Source organism: Oncorhynchus keta, chromosome 32 (genome assembly GCF_023373465.1).
Source record: "Oncorhynchus keta strain PuntledgeMale-10-30-2019 chromosome 32, Oket_V2, whole genome shotgun sequence".
NCBI classification, from domain to species: Eukaryota; Metazoa; Chordata; class Actinopteri; order Salmoniformes; family Salmonidae; genus Oncorhynchus; species Oncorhynchus keta.
Genome location: NC_068452.1, coordinates 3,844,991 through 3,862,239, shown reverse-complemented (window position 1 = coordinate 3,862,239; position 17,249 = coordinate 3,844,991). Strand labels below are relative to the sequence as shown.

The 17,249-nt window shown below is 43.7% G+C and overlaps 1 protein-coding gene across 1 annotated transcript in view; it reads right to left on the bottom strand.

Annotated features, from left to right (window-relative positions):
- Positions 1-9,267: 9,267 nt before the first annotated feature.
- LOC118365702 (growth factor receptor-bound protein 2-like) overlaps positions 9,268-17,249 on the bottom strand; it is a 32,774-nt gene continuing 24,792 nt past the window's right edge. The window contains exons 3-5 of the mRNA XM_052490362.1: positions 15,585-15,707; positions 14,368-14,536; positions 9,268-12,747 (exon numbers count right to left, since the gene is read on the bottom strand). Of these exons, the coding sequence (XP_052346322.1) occupies positions 12,562-12,747; positions 14,368-14,536; positions 15,585-15,707 (478 nt within the window). The 3' untranslated portion in view covers positions 9,268-12,561. The remainder of the gene's footprint in view (positions 12,748-14,367; positions 14,537-15,584; positions 15,708-17,249) is intronic.

Below are 17,249 nucleotides of genomic sequence, written 5' to 3'. Positions count from 1 at the left end.
GGTCTCACAAGGGGTCTGAGGATCTCATCTCGGTACCTAATGGCAGTCAGGCTACCTCTGGCGAGCACATAGAGGGCTGTGCGGCCCCCCAAAGAAATGCCACCCCACACCATGACTGACCCACCGCCAAACCGGTCATGCCGGAGGATGTTGCAGGCAGCAGAACGTTCTCCATGGTGTCTCCAGACTCTCTGTCACATGTGCTCAGTGTGAACCTGCTTTCATCTGTGAAGAGCACAGGGCGCCAGTGGCGAATTTGCCAATCTTGGTGTTCTCTGGCAAATGCCAAACGTCCTGCACGGTGTTGGGCTGTAAGCACAACCCCCACCTGTGGACGTCGGGCCCTCATACCACCCTCATGGAGTCTGTTTCTGACCGTTTGAGCAGACATGCACATTTGTTGCCTGCAGGAGGTCATTTTGCAGGGCTCTGGCAGTGCTCCTCCGGCTCCTCCTTGCACAAAGGCGGAGGTAGCGGTCCTGCTGCTGGGTTGTTGCCCTCCTATGGCCTCCTCCACGTTTCCTGATGTACTGGCCTGTCTCCTGGTAGCGCCTCCATGCTCTGGACACTACGCTGACAGACAGCAAACCTTCTTGCAACAGCTCGCATTGATGTTCCATCCTGGATGAGCTGCTCTACCTGAGCCACTTGTGTGGTTTGTAGACTCCGTCTCATGCTACCACTAGAGTTAAAGCACCGCCAGCATTCAAAAGTGACCAAAACATCAGCCAGGAAGCATAGGAACTGAGAAGTAGTCTGTGGTCAGCACCTGCAGAACCACTCCTTTATTAGGGGTGTCTTGCTAATTGCCTATAATTTCCACCTGTTGTCTATTCCATTTGCACAACAGCATGTGAAATGTATTGTCAATCAGTGTTGCTTCCTAAGTGGACAGTTTGATTTCACAGAAGTGTGATTGACTTGGAGTTACATTGTGTTGTTTAAGTGTTCCCTTTATTTTTTTGAGCAGTGTAGTATCTGAGGTCCCATGCCAAATCTTTTCAGCCTCCTGAGGGGGAATAAGCATTGTCATGCCCTCTTCACAACTGTCTTGGTGTGTTTGAACCATGATAGGTCCTTAGCGATGTGGAGACTAAGGAACTTGAAGCTCTCGATCCACTCCCCTACAGCCTCGTCGATGTGAATGGGGGTTTGCTCAGCCCTCCTTTTCTTGTAGTCCACGATCAGCTCCTTTTGTCTTGCTTACGTTGAGAGAGAGGTTGTTGTCCTGGCACAACACTGCCAGGTCTCTGACCTCCCTATAGGCTGTCTCGTCGTCTGTGATCAGGCCTACCTACCAGTAATGTAGTGCTTATCAAGGCAGAGGTATTGTCATCAATGAAAACAAGAGAAGCGCCTCGTGTTGCCCGGGTGGCTCTCCCCTTGCTGCAATGCGCAGTGTAGAGGGGCACTGCAACCAGAACCTGTCACACAAGAACATCCCTCCTGAGGACACGGGTACAGACAGACTTCAGTCATGGCACAGGCCAACTAAATTGTCCAAGGAAGCAACAAAGCTGAGTGACATTGTATGATGACCATGATGTGGCACTAGGAGCGGATGGAACAGATAACAGCTTCAAACTTCTTCTCTGTGATCAGGAGGAAAACGAAGCACACAAAGTAAGCTGACAACCTAACAAACCCAATCCTGTTCACAACCATACACACAGAGTTTGGTAAAGAGCATGAGCAGGATGCATTCAAAGCCCTTAGCCCACATTACAAGGTGAAGAACTCCAGCCTAGTGGTGCACACACCATCTCCCGTCCTGGCTGCTTCCCCAGATGGGGTCGTGGTGGAAGGAGGTGAAGATGCACCTGTGGGACATGAGATGCAGCTCAAGATTCAGGAATATCCACCTAAAAGAAGCAGCAAGACTTGACAAGAGTTTCGTCAGCTGTAGTAGATTCAGATGACCAGCTCGGATTGAGTTCGAAACATCCGTACTACTATTGAGTAATGGGGCAAGTGGCCATTATGGGAACACATTGATGCGACGTGGTGTTCTAGACAGAGAGGAATGGAGTTGTGTCGAGTTCTGTTTGGTGATCGTCTATGGCAGGACTCCGTGTTCCCTTTTGGAGAGGTTCTGTTTCTTACATACGGTATGTTGCCTATGCTCACCAAGAAACCATGAATGAGGAGTCACATAAAAGTCATACTTTTACCCAGGAATATCTAAGTCTTTTTTTTTTTTTGCCTGCACCTTGACTCAAATTTGTTGATGAGCACTTCCTCACTCTTCCTGCTTGTGACGTGTAATTCATACATTAGCCGGATATCATCTCATGATGTGAGGGAGGCAAAAAAGAAACAAAAAAAATGTGGTCGTTTTACTAACTGACACTTTGTGCGCTTCGATGGTTAAAGGAAGCAGTCTCTTCAGCTTTCTATGTTTCTTCTGCATGTTGTATACGGTACGTGTACCCACAGGGTTGTTCTGGTTTCTTCAGCTTTCAATCGAAATACTACTTTTGTCCAAGGCCTAATAAAGCTATTCTATCTCGTTTCATGAGTGACTGACTTGTGTGAATTAATAGCAGTCCAGCTGCCGTGGATGTAGCTTGATTGTGTCAACAATGGGATATGTTCGACGCTTCTGCCACCTGTGAATGTGAATGAGCAACAGACATGTCTGAGGCTCAACAGCGGCTGGCTTTATTCACAGTCTTATGTTCCGCTTCAGAATGGGAGTGACATGCAGATGAGTACCCCCTTTACACTAGGACCCAAATAATCAAACTCACGTCATATACAGTGTTAGTGTTTATGATCACTATGGTTGATGTACAGTTACAAGGTGACATGGCTTCCTACCCCGAGTTGCTCGAAAACAGAATGAGCCGAAGGAGTCTATTGTGAGGGAAATTGGCAGCAGAACACAAATCTGAATGCACGCATGACTCCTTTTTAATGCGCACCAAAATTACGACCTGTTTCTATGAATTACCCGGTGGAAGCCTAACATTGTAAGATCGAATTTCATAACTTAACTCGTCATGTTGGCAATAGAACAGACTTTCAAATGATGCCCATCTGACCCAGATTGCGATTTATAATGGTATGTTTTTTGGATTGCTTAAACAACAGCAATTGTGTGATGGCGGGGATGCAGGGCTGTGTTCCAAACACAACAACTACAAGTGGGCTTGTTCTAGTTCCTCAACGGCACAGGTAGGAGAGCTCAAAAAGCACCTTATAGTTGAAGACTTCTTTGAGTTATAAAAGTGTATTGAAATTACTTAGGAACTGTGAAAACTTTGGAGAGGGGTGGGGCCACTTGGAAGAGGTGAAAAAAGTATTGTTGTCTATCAACAATGACAAGCCACCAGGGTCTGACAATCTAGATGGAAAATTACTGAGGATAATAGCAGACGATATTGCCACTCCTATTTGCCACATCTTCAATTTAAGCCTACTAGAGAGCGTGTGCCCTCAGGCCTGGAGGGAAGCTAAAGTCAAAACAGATTAAAACAAAAACACCTTATGGAACAGCGGGGACTGTGAAGCAACACAAACATTGGCACAGACACATGCACACACTCACACACACACACGATAACATGCACACTATACATACATGGATTTGGTACAGTAGATATGTGGTATTGGTGGAGTAGGGGCCTGAGGACACACAGAGTGTTGTGAAATCTGTGATAGTATTGTGATGTTTTAAAATGGTATAAACTGCCTTAATTTTGCTGGACCCCAGGAAGAGTAGTGGGGATTCATAATAAATACAAATATGTGACAATGCACATAAAAGCAACAGTGTAATGTTTGGAGTCAGTCCTGTGTCAGGTGAACTGTTGTGTCTTCCAACTTTGGTCTAATAGTTTTCCCATGACCTCTAAACTTCCCTTTCAATTGCTTCCGTGCTTCTCATATGTCTTCGGTAAGAAACATTTCGATTTAGCCCTATCCATACAGGCCAACTCCCGTGATTGTGAAAAGGGTTAACGGTTCCAAGACATTTGAAGTGACATGTGCATTAATAGCATATAATCAAAGAGGAAAATGTGAATGACCACTACTATGCTTTAAATGTCCATAAACACTAAGATAGTTAGAACATTTAACATACAAAAAAATACTTGCTTGCCCAGAAATCTTGCTCCCCAAAAAATGTGAGCTGTACCTAAATGATATACACTTACATTGTCTTCCATGTTGATGGTGAGTATATGTTCAACTACACACTTATAACAGATACCTTTTTCTATTCGAAATGTAATGAAATGTATGCAAACAGTGCGAGAGAGAGAGACCGGAAAGCCAGGAGGCGTGTCCGTGCCATAAAGACAGCGGCCCGACTTGAACGCTACAGCACAAACACATGGGACCCCAGGGCCAGCGACCCAGAACACCACACCACCAAACAGTTGGTCAGATGACAACATATGTGCCAGATCTCATTCAGTTCTGAGCACATGCTGATGGGAACTTGCTGCTGGAGAATCCTGAAGTTTTTCACCCGTTCAACGGCAGGTTCAACATGTAGGTGAGCAATGCGACGGGTGTCACACATCTCTGGAGCAGTGAACTGAGACGTCCCCCTCACAAATGGTGCCACAGAGACACGGACTCCTTTGGAAACAATTAAGTCCTGGATGTCAAAACTCCGATCCGCCCGTACCCGTCCCCTGCTTCCAGCATGTCCAGTAATCCACCAGTAATCCCCAAAGACCTGTCTGTCAGAGGTTGGCCCCCCATACAGATCAAACATGTACATAACGGAGTCATGAGGTGCAATGCACACTAAGGCCTTGGTCATGTTATGGTTCTTGTAGTTGAACCAGGTGCACGACTGTGCGGCAAGCCTGGGTGGCTTTCAATGAAAACCTCTGTGCAGTCTACTATGACTCAACAGTTCGGGTATGTTGTCTTGACTGCGACAGGCATACGCTTCTGTGCGAACTGCAGACTGGGCAGCTGCTTGAAACGATGATACATGATATTACACCGAAACGCCAAAGCAGTCAGCAGCGGTCCCTCCTTAAAAGTCCGACACAGAGAAGAATGAGGACCAGGAACAGTTCATCCATGGGACCAAGCTTTCTGTGTCTCCCCAACTCTTGGCCATCTTTTGCCGGCTTCCCTTTGAAAACAGAGCCCCAGTAGTGCAGCTGGACACTTTTCTTTGGTCGGAGGAAGTCGTAAAAGGTCAGAAAGGTCATGTAGTCCGGTGTAAAACCATATATCACCAGCACTTCCCTGGAATCTCTCCATGGAGAAGGTTTTCCTGTGCAGCTGCCTCTGGAGGTCTTTGATTTTGGCTTCAGCCTTCTCCAGCTCGGCATTATCTATACAGTTGCCCCCCTCATTCTTCTCACCGACTTCCCTCATTGACGCAACCATCTCTGCTATCTGACAAATAACTAGAATTTGCAATTAATCACCCGTATGTACTTTATTGTTTATGTATTAGGGTATGTATTACTGATAGAGCTGGAGGCAGATACCTAAACATAATTGGCTTCACCTGGAATGCTTTTCCAACAGTCTTGATGGAGTTCCCACATATGCTGAGCACTTGTTGGTTGCTTTTCCTTCACTCTGGGGTCCAACTCATTCCAAACCATCTCAATTGGGTTGAGGTTGGGTGATTGTGGAGGCCATGTTACTCCATCACTCTCCTTCTTGGTCAAATTGCCCTAACACAGCCTGGAGGTGTGTTAGGACATTGTCCTGTTGAAAAACAAATGATAGTCCCACTAAGCGCAAACCAGATGGGATGGCATATCGCTGCAGAATGCTGTGGTAGCCATGCTGGTTAAGTGTGCCTTGAATTCGAAATAAATCAGTGTCACCAGCAAAGCACCCCCACACCATCACACCTCCTCCTCCATGCTTCATGGTGGGAATCACACATGCAGAGATAATCCGTTCACCTACTCTGCCTCTCACAAAGACACAGCGGTTGGAACCAAAAATCAAACATTTGTACTCATCATACCAAAGGACAGATTTCCACCGGTCTAATGTCCATTGCACGTGTTTCTTGGTCCAAGCAAGTCTCTGCTTATTATTGGTGTCCTTTAGTAGTGGTTTATTTGCAGAATTTCAACCATGAAGGCCTGATTTATTTAGGCTGCATTTTCTGAGGCTAGTAACTTCAATTAATGAACTTATCCTCTGCAACAGAGGTAACTCTGTGTCTTCCTTTTCTGTGGCGGTCCTCATGAGAGCCAGTTTCATCATAGCACTTGAAGAAACTTTCAAAGTTCTTGAAATCTTCCAGATTAAGACATGAAGGTCAGTCAAAGTAACGATGGACTGTCATTTCTCTTTGCTTATTTGCGCTATTCTTGCCATAATAATATATGCCATTTAGCAGACGCTTTTATCCAAAGCGACTTACAGTCATGTGTGCATACATTCTACGTATGGGTGGTCCCGGGAATCGAACCCACTACCCTGGCGTTACAAGCGCCATGCTCTACCAACTGAGCTACAGAAGGACCCATAATATGGACTTGGTCTTTTACCAAATAGGGATATTTTCTGAAGTTTTAATAAGGCACACCTGTTAATTGAAATGCATTCCAGGTGACTACCTCATGAAGCTGTTTGAGATAATGCCATGAGTGTGAAAAGCTGTCATCAAGGCAAAGGGTGGCTTCTTTGAAGAATCTCAAACAAAACATGTTTTTGTGTAAAACTTATTTGGTTACTACATGATTCAATAGGTGTTATTTCATAGTTTTGATGTCTTCACTATTATTCTACAATGTAGAAAATAGTCCAAATATAGAAAAACCCTGGAATGAGTAGATGTATCCCAAACTTTTGACTGGTACTGTATGTGTTTTATTCAGATTTTTCAGGGGGTGCTGCTGCACCCTCAGCACCCCTTCTTCCTGAGGATTGATGCTGGTGAGCATTGCACATGCGGTGTGTCCTCTTGCGAGATAGGGTGTAGTGTTTTTTTTTGGGGGTGCACAAAAACACAAGATTCATAATGTATTATCTTTTTACAGTTTTTAGAAAAGGTTTCACTTAATTAGTTACCAGTTAAATCGTTTCTGTTGTTGCAGTGGTTGGTGTTTGGTGTTTTTGTACTGTAATTGTTGTATTGCCAGCAGATGGCGCTAATAACACAGTATATAATCTATGACCACCTGCCGGCCTTGCTAGAAAGAGCCAGAGTACCAAAGCCTCACAAGAGCAAAACGCTAGATAGGGCCATTGGGTCATTCATTATGCAAGTATGGTATGGGTACCATGATGCAAATGCATGTACATCATAGATAGACAGCATGTCACATTTACACTATAGTTGACTACTAGAGCACTGGGTTAGTTAGACCAGTTAACCTCTTCTTTAACATTCACTTCTCTCCTGTCTAGGTGAGTAACTTCCCACGGATCCTCCTCCATGTGAACACACTGAGCGGGGGTGTGCCAATGTGTGAAAGAACAGCAGTCTGACAGACACAGATCAAAACCTCAGATTAGATTAGAGCAGACAAAGAAACCAGTGTGAGGCAACGGAAGGGGTTTTGCATGTGTTTCAGACAGGAAGTTCATGTCAGGGAGAAGTGGCTCCTCCACCCGAAACACTGACTTTGATCTGGAGATGGGTCATACGTATGACTGACAGCAGGATGGGTGAGACAACCCCTCCCAAACCAGAGAGAGACAATCTCTATTACATACATACACTCGAGGTAGAGGCAGGGGCGTGTATTCATGGATGCCAAGGGAAGCCAGGCTTTCCGCCAAAAATGCGGCAAGAATAAAAACATACAAAACAATGTAACTTTCGTCTCCCCGTGTTTCATCAATTTCCTTCAATTTGCAAGAGGCTGAATGTATCTCACTGGAGAAAGCATCCAACCGTATCTATAGGATGCTGTCTGGTCAAAAAGAGTGACATTGTTCCCGCCAGTAGCATTGAATGCAAGGGAAGCCAACGACCATTTGGCCTCCCTTGATAATTGTTTTTTTTTTAAAGAATAGTTTAGCTCAACACTGATTTGGCTGAGTGAGCTCAACTGTGATTGGTCCTGGTGCACCAAAAGAAAGTGTCAAGGGAAGCCAGTGTCTGGTGCACCAAAAGAAAGTGTCAAGGGAAGCCAGTGTCATAGACTGTTGAGGCAACAATTAAGAAGATGGCGGAAGTAGGGTGAGTCAACATGTTTCTTCTACTTGCACGCACACACATACAAATCACTTCCATGGACAGCCACATATTTAGCTTACGTTGATTGGACTAAAACGTTTTGGGTATCTTGTTGTCACTCGATTAGACTAAGCAGAGGAGATTAGGTGATGTTGAAATGGTTCTGGAATAGTGAAGGCAGCTCCTGTTTTCCTTGCGAATTGCGGTAACTGTGGTTCTAAATCAATAGTTGTTTAGTAGTCTGAAATCGTTGGAAACATTACCTTGCTGTAAGTCATGTAACGGTTTGTTACATGTAAAATGGTTTGTGGACTTCACAGGTGTGGTTGAATGTCTTCTGCCATTATGTCTTCTTACGGTCTCAGCCTTAGTTCATATGCCTTGACATTGATCTGTAGGCCTAACAGGTTATAGAACAAACAACGCGATTATCACAGAACCATTTTTTATTTTTTTTAACTGGCTTGGCTTCCCCGGTGATTTTATCCACGCAACGCTACTGGGTAGAGGGAGCCTATGGGCCCGTATTTATAAAGCTTCTCAGTGTTGGAGTGCTGATCTAGGATCAGCCCCCCCACCCCCCAACCACTGTCCATTTGATCACATCTAAAAGTCTTTACTGACCCTATATCAGACTGTCTGGGCTGTGAACACATATCTAGGATAAGACAACTTAGACTAGTTCTAATAGTAACCATTAGTAGGTACAGGTCAAACTGATCTTAGATCAGGACTTGGGCATATTTTGACTACTTATGTCACCCAGTTAATCAGCATCTTTCTCTTTTGAAACATTGTCAGTTTTTGGTGTTGAGTGTAACCAAACATGACCCATGATAAGAGCCCACATCCAATATGCTACATTGCTCCTCCATGCTCTCTGTAAGAACTGTTGTGCTCAAGTGGTGAAATAGTGGAGTAACCATAGAGATACAGGGCCAGTTTCCCCAGATGAGGTCTAGTCCTGAATTTAAAAGCATTCTCAAATGGAGAATCTACATTGAAAAAAAGAGTTTTGAATGGCCCATAATGCTCTCATTTCTATGCGTAAAACTTCCTCATAAGAAAATGTGGATTGTTCTAATCTGAAACATACAGTACGCACGACAGCAAGAAGTAACCAACGTCACAACAGTAGCTTCTTCATAGTGATTGTTTTATTATTCTGTCGTCGTCTATCTACGTTCAAAGGAAATCAAATGCTGTGACAGACATCAGGGGACATCACATCATCCTCCAGTTTGAAAACGGAAATGTAAAAAATAATAATAATAATGTTTTTAATACGTGCACATCATGAAATGACATAAAAGCAACCATGTCAGACATACGTAAAGACTTTCCAGCATAATGTAAACAATCACATCGTCTTAGCTGTCTACCACTGTATGATACCACTCTGGAATAACGCGAGTCAGACGGCTGCAATTGAGTGAACGAGGAAATAAACCATAGAAGGATACTGGTAGCAGACTGGAGACTATTGTCACCGAAGTGAAACAATAGTGAGTGCAGCGTTGTCTTATTTAACTCGGCTTAATGAATGGTACACTTGCCAGCGGCCTTCACACTGTCATGAATGGCTGACGAGTGTGTAAATATTGACCACAGGAGAGTGCAAGGCTGTCCAGGAACCTATAGACAGCGTAATTAGACTTCAACGTTTTGGACTAATTATCAGGCCCCTTGAGAGCAGCGAAATCCACCATCTGGTAGTGTCAACTAGCCTGGTAGAACAGACTGAATGCTGAACGCAGCGGTCAATCTGGTTCAACCAGGCTAAGAGGCAACCAATAGGGTACCAGTCTCAACTCTAAAACCTGCAGAAATATTGACCCTTGCAATCGCATAAGGTCTACGTCCAGGAATTTCCCCTGAACACGTGACATGACTTGGAAATACTACAGATCAGATGGTCAGGAAAACTTTAGGGTCATACATGTCACATGATTGGCTGAGAATACAGACACCTGAAGAAGTAAATACACACACGCGTCACACTGTTTTTTTTAAAGTGTTTTTTTTTTTTTAACATAATGTGACATACTGAACTTTGAATGGGGGAGGCTTGCAACAACAGCAAGGTGACACACAGCCAGGCTACAGTTCATAGACAAACCACGTAAGCAAGGTTTCTTGCGCCCTTGCATTTTCAAATACCTGCAAGTCAATCGTAGTATCAGTTCATTGAAATGGCTCATTGCAGTTCATTGCAGGCTAGAAATACCATTAAAAACAACTTGCATGGTCCACTCCCTGCATATTCCCTTCAGACCTGCCTCTGTGTATTTCAGCCATTTTACTTCAACAAACCATAAAGCATATTCGAGTAGTTTTTCAAATCAATGAGTGTAGATAGGGAATAACAAGCAGAGTGGAGGAGAGATAATATGAAATTCCTTGCATTTGAGGTCCTCCTCAAGATTCTCAAAAAGGTCCAAAGTAGAGAGTTGTGGACACAAAGCTCAATAGAGGTCATTGACCCACCCGTTGTGCTTGTCGTCCTGATCTACAGTCAGTTTGTCAGCATCATTGGTCCTTTAATCTTTTTATCAAGATGGAGGATTCCATTCTGCCTCCGTCACAAGCAGACACTGACTGAAGGATAGATACTGAAGATGTTGCCCAGATCAAGCACTTTATGTCCCCTCTTTCAGGAAATGCTAAACTACCTTTTCTGTGACTTCTTTTCGCCCGCTGTCAAAAATGTCCCCCTTTAGACGCAACCAAACCGACAGATCATGTGTTCGCATCTAAACATCGCATAGAATTCCAAAAGCCATTTTGATATGTCCCATAATCAGACAAAACAAGACTTTGTCATATTCATGTCCTTCTGTTAAACATAGATCCACACTGCACATTTACATCAAACCATTTAGTCATTTCTCAGGGGAAACACTACATAACACCCTCTGGCACAAAACATGTTTCTCTTTCATCGAATTTTCATACTTGAAAGAGAGACAGAAGAGACTGCAGAGCTGAGATGGGTTTAGAGATTCAGACTGGGGTTTCCATAAGGTATCCCCTAACCAATGGCCGGCATATTATTATGTGTGGAGAATGGAGACATTGTATTGGTCACCGTATCTCTGATCTGCTGCTTTAAAAAAACGCTCATTGGTCAACCTGGAGAGACAAAAAAAACACCAGAGATGGAAAAGGCACTACCCAAATTCCACAAACGCAGGGTGAAATCAGTGAGTGTAGCGCGCTCACCTGTACACTATTCAACACCTTCTTTCATAGAACTAATGATAAGGATACTGCCGTTTCAACCCAGTCAACCACTAGCAATCTCCATAAAGAACCCGTTCAACCCAATTTAGCTACATTTAGGTCATATTGAATCAGCCCCATCATCAGTTAAGTCTATTGATTGCGGATGGACATAAGACTATACCATTGTCTCTGATTTTATTGAGAAAGATGGCTACATTTAAGAATGCAGAAAGCGCCTACATGTCTAAACGGGTCAAAAAGGACACCATTTGTTCCAGCTGATAGCCGCGCTTCCGCTTTCATACCAGAACTAAGTAGAAATCCTTTTCCAAATTAGATTTCCACCTTAAATATTCTTCCTGTATTGAATAACTCCCGATCACATAAAAACCATTTAGCTTCTTGTCTCAGAGACTCTGTGCATGATCTGGGTCATATTAATTAGTGCACACAGTTTCAAAACGTAACAAAACGTTTTGCTACGAAAAACTCAAATTAGTGTTTCTTATTCCGTTCAGGTAGTTCCCTCTCTGTTTGGATCGGTTTCCTTCCATTTGGTACCAAATGAATATGATCCTAGAAAACGACAATATGTAGGCCTACAAATAGGGAAGAAATCAAGTAAATTAATGGAAAAACCCCCACACTAAAACAACTCAAACTACAAATATTTATAGATATACATACACATCGATAACAATAGAATTTCTCTCCAGTCCATGGTCCTTCTCTGAGAGCCCAAAGCTGGGTTGATATGAATAACACACGAGACAAGAGTCTTTGGTCTCTGACATCTTCTTCATTGTCTTTGTCTAAGACTGAAACATAGAATGGTGATGTCATGCGTAAAGAAAGAAAACAAAGGTATAGGAGGAAGGGAGGCCGTTGCCGGAGTCGAGCTGTAGCCGGATCCCTTGTGTTTGTTTTTTCACTCCAACTTAGGTTCCTTTGCAATGCTTCTCTGTTCCGCGTGTCTCCCTCATTGCATCAAAGAATCCACAGTCAACTGTAGAGTCTGAGTAATGAAATCTGCCTCTCGCTCGGTCTTTGCAGGGTTTTTGCTCCACTTCCCATTCTTCCATTCCTCATTTAGGTCTGTGTTTCTGAAGTGTCCCTCAAAGTCCTGAGGGGGTGTAAATGGGCCAATGGGGGACCATGTCATTATTCATTTAGCCAGTCAAATGTTTTGGTTGACGGGCGTGACATGATCACATGTTTTGGTTGACTGGCGTGACGTAGTTGCGCGGGAACATGCCCGTCTGGCCGTGGCAAGCCCCTTTCCACCAGTTGGGGTCGGAGTTGTCCAGGACCTGGATGAAGTCGCCGCGTCGGAAGCCCAGCTCGCCGTCCTCCTGAGGGTCAAAGTCAAACAGCGCCTGCACGTACGTTGAATGCTAGAGAGACGAGAGGAGAAACACATGGGTTAGAATACGTGATGAGGGTAGTCGGGCAGGTTAGCCAAGACATAGTCATGGATCATGTTCATTAGGGCACGCAACAGATAATGTTTTAAAACGCTTTGCAACAGAATAGGAAATTAAGTGTTTAGTTTTGGTCTGTGTAGTAGACCCTCTGTTAAAGTCAGTTTTCTTCTGTTTGGTGCCTAATGAACATGAACCTTTTTTCCAACTACCTATTGTACTTCTACTTGTACTATTGTCAAATAACCAACATGGAGACCATAGTGAATTAAGCTATTTGCCTGAAATTGCTTGGTGAACTGTAGTTCACTGGTAATCGGCTAAGCTGTGTTTTGCATGATTGCTTAGATGAGATTACATGATGAAATCTCATTAAATGATTGTCAGAGATGAGGATTTCCCTGGTATTCCGTATGATGTGCAGCGCTGTGTATACATACATTACCATCAGAAAGTATTCACACCCCTCGACTTTCTCCACATTTTGTTGTGTTACAGCCTCAATTTAAAATAGATTCAATTGAGATGTTTTTTTTTTGTCCACACAATACCCCATAATGTTAAAAGTGGAATTGTGTTTATGGAAATTTTTACAAATTAATACAAAAAAAATGAAAAGCTAAAATGTCTTGAGTCAATAAGTATTCAACCCCTTTGTTACGGCAAGCCTATATAGGTTCAGGAGTAAACATTTGCTTAACAAGTCACATGTACTCACTCTGAGTGCAATAATAGTGTTTTGTTTAATGACTAGGTCCCTCAGTCAAGTAGTGAATTTCAAACACAGATTCAACCACAAAGACCGGGCGGTCACCTTGTTTTCCTATGAATAGATTTTCCCATGCCCTGCAAAGGGTATCTATTGGAAGATTGGCCAAGTTACAGTATTCACTTAAATCTACATAAATCTATGACAAAACCTGAAAATGGTTGTCTAGCAATGACCAACCACCACCAAGATCTTGAAGAATTTTGAAAACAATAATTGGCAAATGTTGCACAATCCAGGTGTGAGAAGCTCTTCAGAGACTTACCCAAAAACACTTCCAGCTGTCATCACTGTCAAAAGTGCTTCTACAAAGTATTGACTCAGGGGTGTCAATACCTATGTAAACGAGACATTTCTGTACTTCATTTTGAACACATTTGCAAACATTTCTAAAAACATGTTTTCGCTTTGTCAAGATGGGGTATTGTGTGTAGATGAGTGAGGAAAAAAATAAATGTAATACACTTTTAAATTCAGGCTCTAACAACAAAATGTGGAATAAGTCAAGGGGTGTGAGTACTTTGAAGGCACTGTACATGTGTGTGTGTGTGTGTGTGTGTGTGTGTGTGTGTGTGTGTGTGTACATGTATTTGTGTGTGTGTATTGGGGGGAGGATGACAAGGATGAGAAGAAGTAGAAGAGGAAAAAGATGAAGAAGCAGAAGAGGGAGATAAGGAAAGAATAAACAGAACATTTGTGATTACTGATAAGATAAAAGGAGGAGTGGTTTCGGAGAAAAGTGGCTTTTCGAAAGTAATGAAAAAGGGAAAACGGATATGATCGATGAGGGTCCCCTGTGTGTGTGTGTGTGTGTGTCCGCTCACCTGCGGGACCTGCTCGATGTCCCTGAGGAAGATGGGCTGGTTGCGGGACACAGAGGTGGAACGGTGGTAGTCCACCAGGGAGTTGAGAGAGTTGAACTTGACCACCCACAGGAAGTACTTCCCAGCTCCGTCACGCAGGACCTTGAAGTGCTGTACGTCATTACCAAACCTGGGGAGAGGTAGCATAGATCTAGAAGTGACTGGTTAAGTTTAAACAAGGTGACCGCCCTACTACTTCCATCAGTCCAACAGTTTCAGATCTGTGATGACCAAACCTGTGGTGGAGGAGGAAGAGGAGGAGAAGAGGGAGATAAGTATAGAATAAAACAGAAAGTGACTGTTGACATTTACCGTGGTAACCAACTGAGAACAGCAGTCAAAACACTGTTAAGTCTACATCACGTGGGCAATCGTTTCATAACCATCTGTGTCAACGCTTTCATGAATGATTTAAGCCCAGATGGCCCAGTTTCCTTCTCCCCGCGTGATACCATGAGTTTGGGATTTTGACACAGAAGATATACTTCATTAGATTGCATTATACAGGGACAGTTGTTTGGTACACAGCTGTGATACTAGGACAGTGCAACTGTAGCAGTAGCAACAAGAATAATATACTATCACCTACTGTAAGTGCTGAACTGGAGTCTGTGTCCACAATGGCACCCTATTCTCTATAGAGTGTACAACTTTTGGCCTGGACAAAGGGAATAAGGTTCCATTTCTCACACACACACTTACTTACTGCAGACACAGCCTGGGACTAGGGAAAGTGCCAGCTTGCAAAGCTTTGATAACAGGCAGCAGCGCCCACACCGGAGCTATCTGACAGAGACCAAAGTGCTTTAGTAGCAGATAACTGTTGGTTAGCCCCAGGTGAGTCAGAGATGACACAGCCAATTAACTTGATATGGATCTGTAGATCTGCACAGCGACTTTACATAAAGACTAGAGCGGGAACAGGGTGGTCAGTCACTGACTTAGAACAGTCAGCACTTGTCAGGTCAAGCTGGCTAGACGCCACCCTCGCAAACCAAGGTGGGAGCTGTGCTTAAAGAAAGAAAGCACTTTGGCACAGAGTTAAAAGGACTGATATGGGAGAAAAGTGAATATTTGAAAGGAATAAAAAAGGGGAAAGGGATATGATCGGTTGATGAGTTATACAATGACTGAACTGAAATAAAGGTTCAATAAAACAGTGTGTGTGTGTGACATACTTGACAGAGAGGGAGAAGTCTCCCGGTGCGCTCTCCGACTCTCGGATGAGGAAGGCCCCATCATGCCTTTGTTTGTTCAGCATCTCCTCTGCCTTCGCCCGGGGGATCTTACCATAGAACCACCTGGGACACAACAAATCAGAACAAAAAAAATACTTAACTCATTAAAAATGATATAAAAACAAGTTGTAAGTAACAGTGACAAGTGCTGTTTTACTGCAAATTAAGAAGGAGAAAAAGTGCTGGCAAAACTGGTTGAAATGACATTGTTTCAACCTGCCCTACCAAGCTGGGTGGTTTTTCCTTCATTTGTAGGAAAAGCGGCACTTACCAGAATTTGATTGTTGTGTTTGTGACGGGTAGCTAGTTAACGTTGACCTTTTGAGTAACATCAAAGCGTAGGGTCATTGGTGTGACTCAATGGGTTGGAAACATGGCCTTAAGCAGAGCTTGACCTCAAACCTGACCACTGTTATTGACAGTTGTAGTGGTTGTTGTGTCTGTGGGGGAGGAGTGAGTGAAGTGCATAGCGACCATTAACACTACTAAACAATGATGTCAAAATCAGAATATCACATCTATTTTGCATATCAAATAGAATGAAATCAAGTGAGCACAGATGGGCCATTTAATTTTGTATTTTTGCATTTGTCCTAGTAGGTTGTAATTACAGGGAGGTTCCTGGTCTGATAAAAGAGCTGGTGGAGCCTTGGGCCGAGACAATGACAACTGTGTGCTGCCATGCCAACCGCACCTGCTACCTACTCCTCTGGCTCTGACTGTCTGGCTCTTACTGGTGCCCAACACCAGCGGTCAGTCATCAACACCCATGGATACGCCATACACAGTGTGTGTCACTGTGTGTGTCACTGTGTGTGTGTGTTTGCGCATGGGTGTAGTGTGAGATGGTGTGTGGGACCTCCCTTTCCTTCTGTGACTCGTCAGGTGTGGAATTTTACTGTCTGATAAAGGTGTTGTCACAATGTGCCAACAAAGGTGTTGCAACACACAATGTTTGCCTCTATCTCCAGTGAAAGCATACACACCCTGAGATTTATCTATATAGCTTAATTTAGCCATATAGCTTAGCCTTACCATATACTGTAGCTTATCTTAGCGATAGCATACCCTTGACTTAGCCAATGGCCACAGCCTCTGCAGTAGATCATGTCAGTACAGGTGAGTGCTAGCGCTAAGCCGCTTAGCTTGTTCGTTTGTGAGCTCAGACAACATGACAAAGCCAGAGGACCTGATCAACTCCAGCTGTTCCTCATGAGGGAATGATAATCCAGCCAGGTTTCACATACAGTATCATCATCAGGGCAGAGTCCTCAAACAGTGTCACAAGTCGATAGCCACATACCCACCGGCTAATTTTGCCTGCTGGGTAAAGATAACTTCCGCTACTCGTAGCTGTCATCAGCCCATTACATGTGTACACACACATTGACCTCTGGGCCATTGGTTTCAACCCACAAGTCTTTAGCATTTAGCAATGCTATTCTTTGTGCCTGGTGTTCACACTCAAACAAGCTTAAGGGATGACAGAACTCCAACCCCCTCATCCACAGTGCTCTGATCTCCCTGAGGTAACACCCTGAGGTAACAGTAACACTGTGTGTAGAGAGATAATGTGGATATCCTCCTATTATCCCGGTCCTTCCT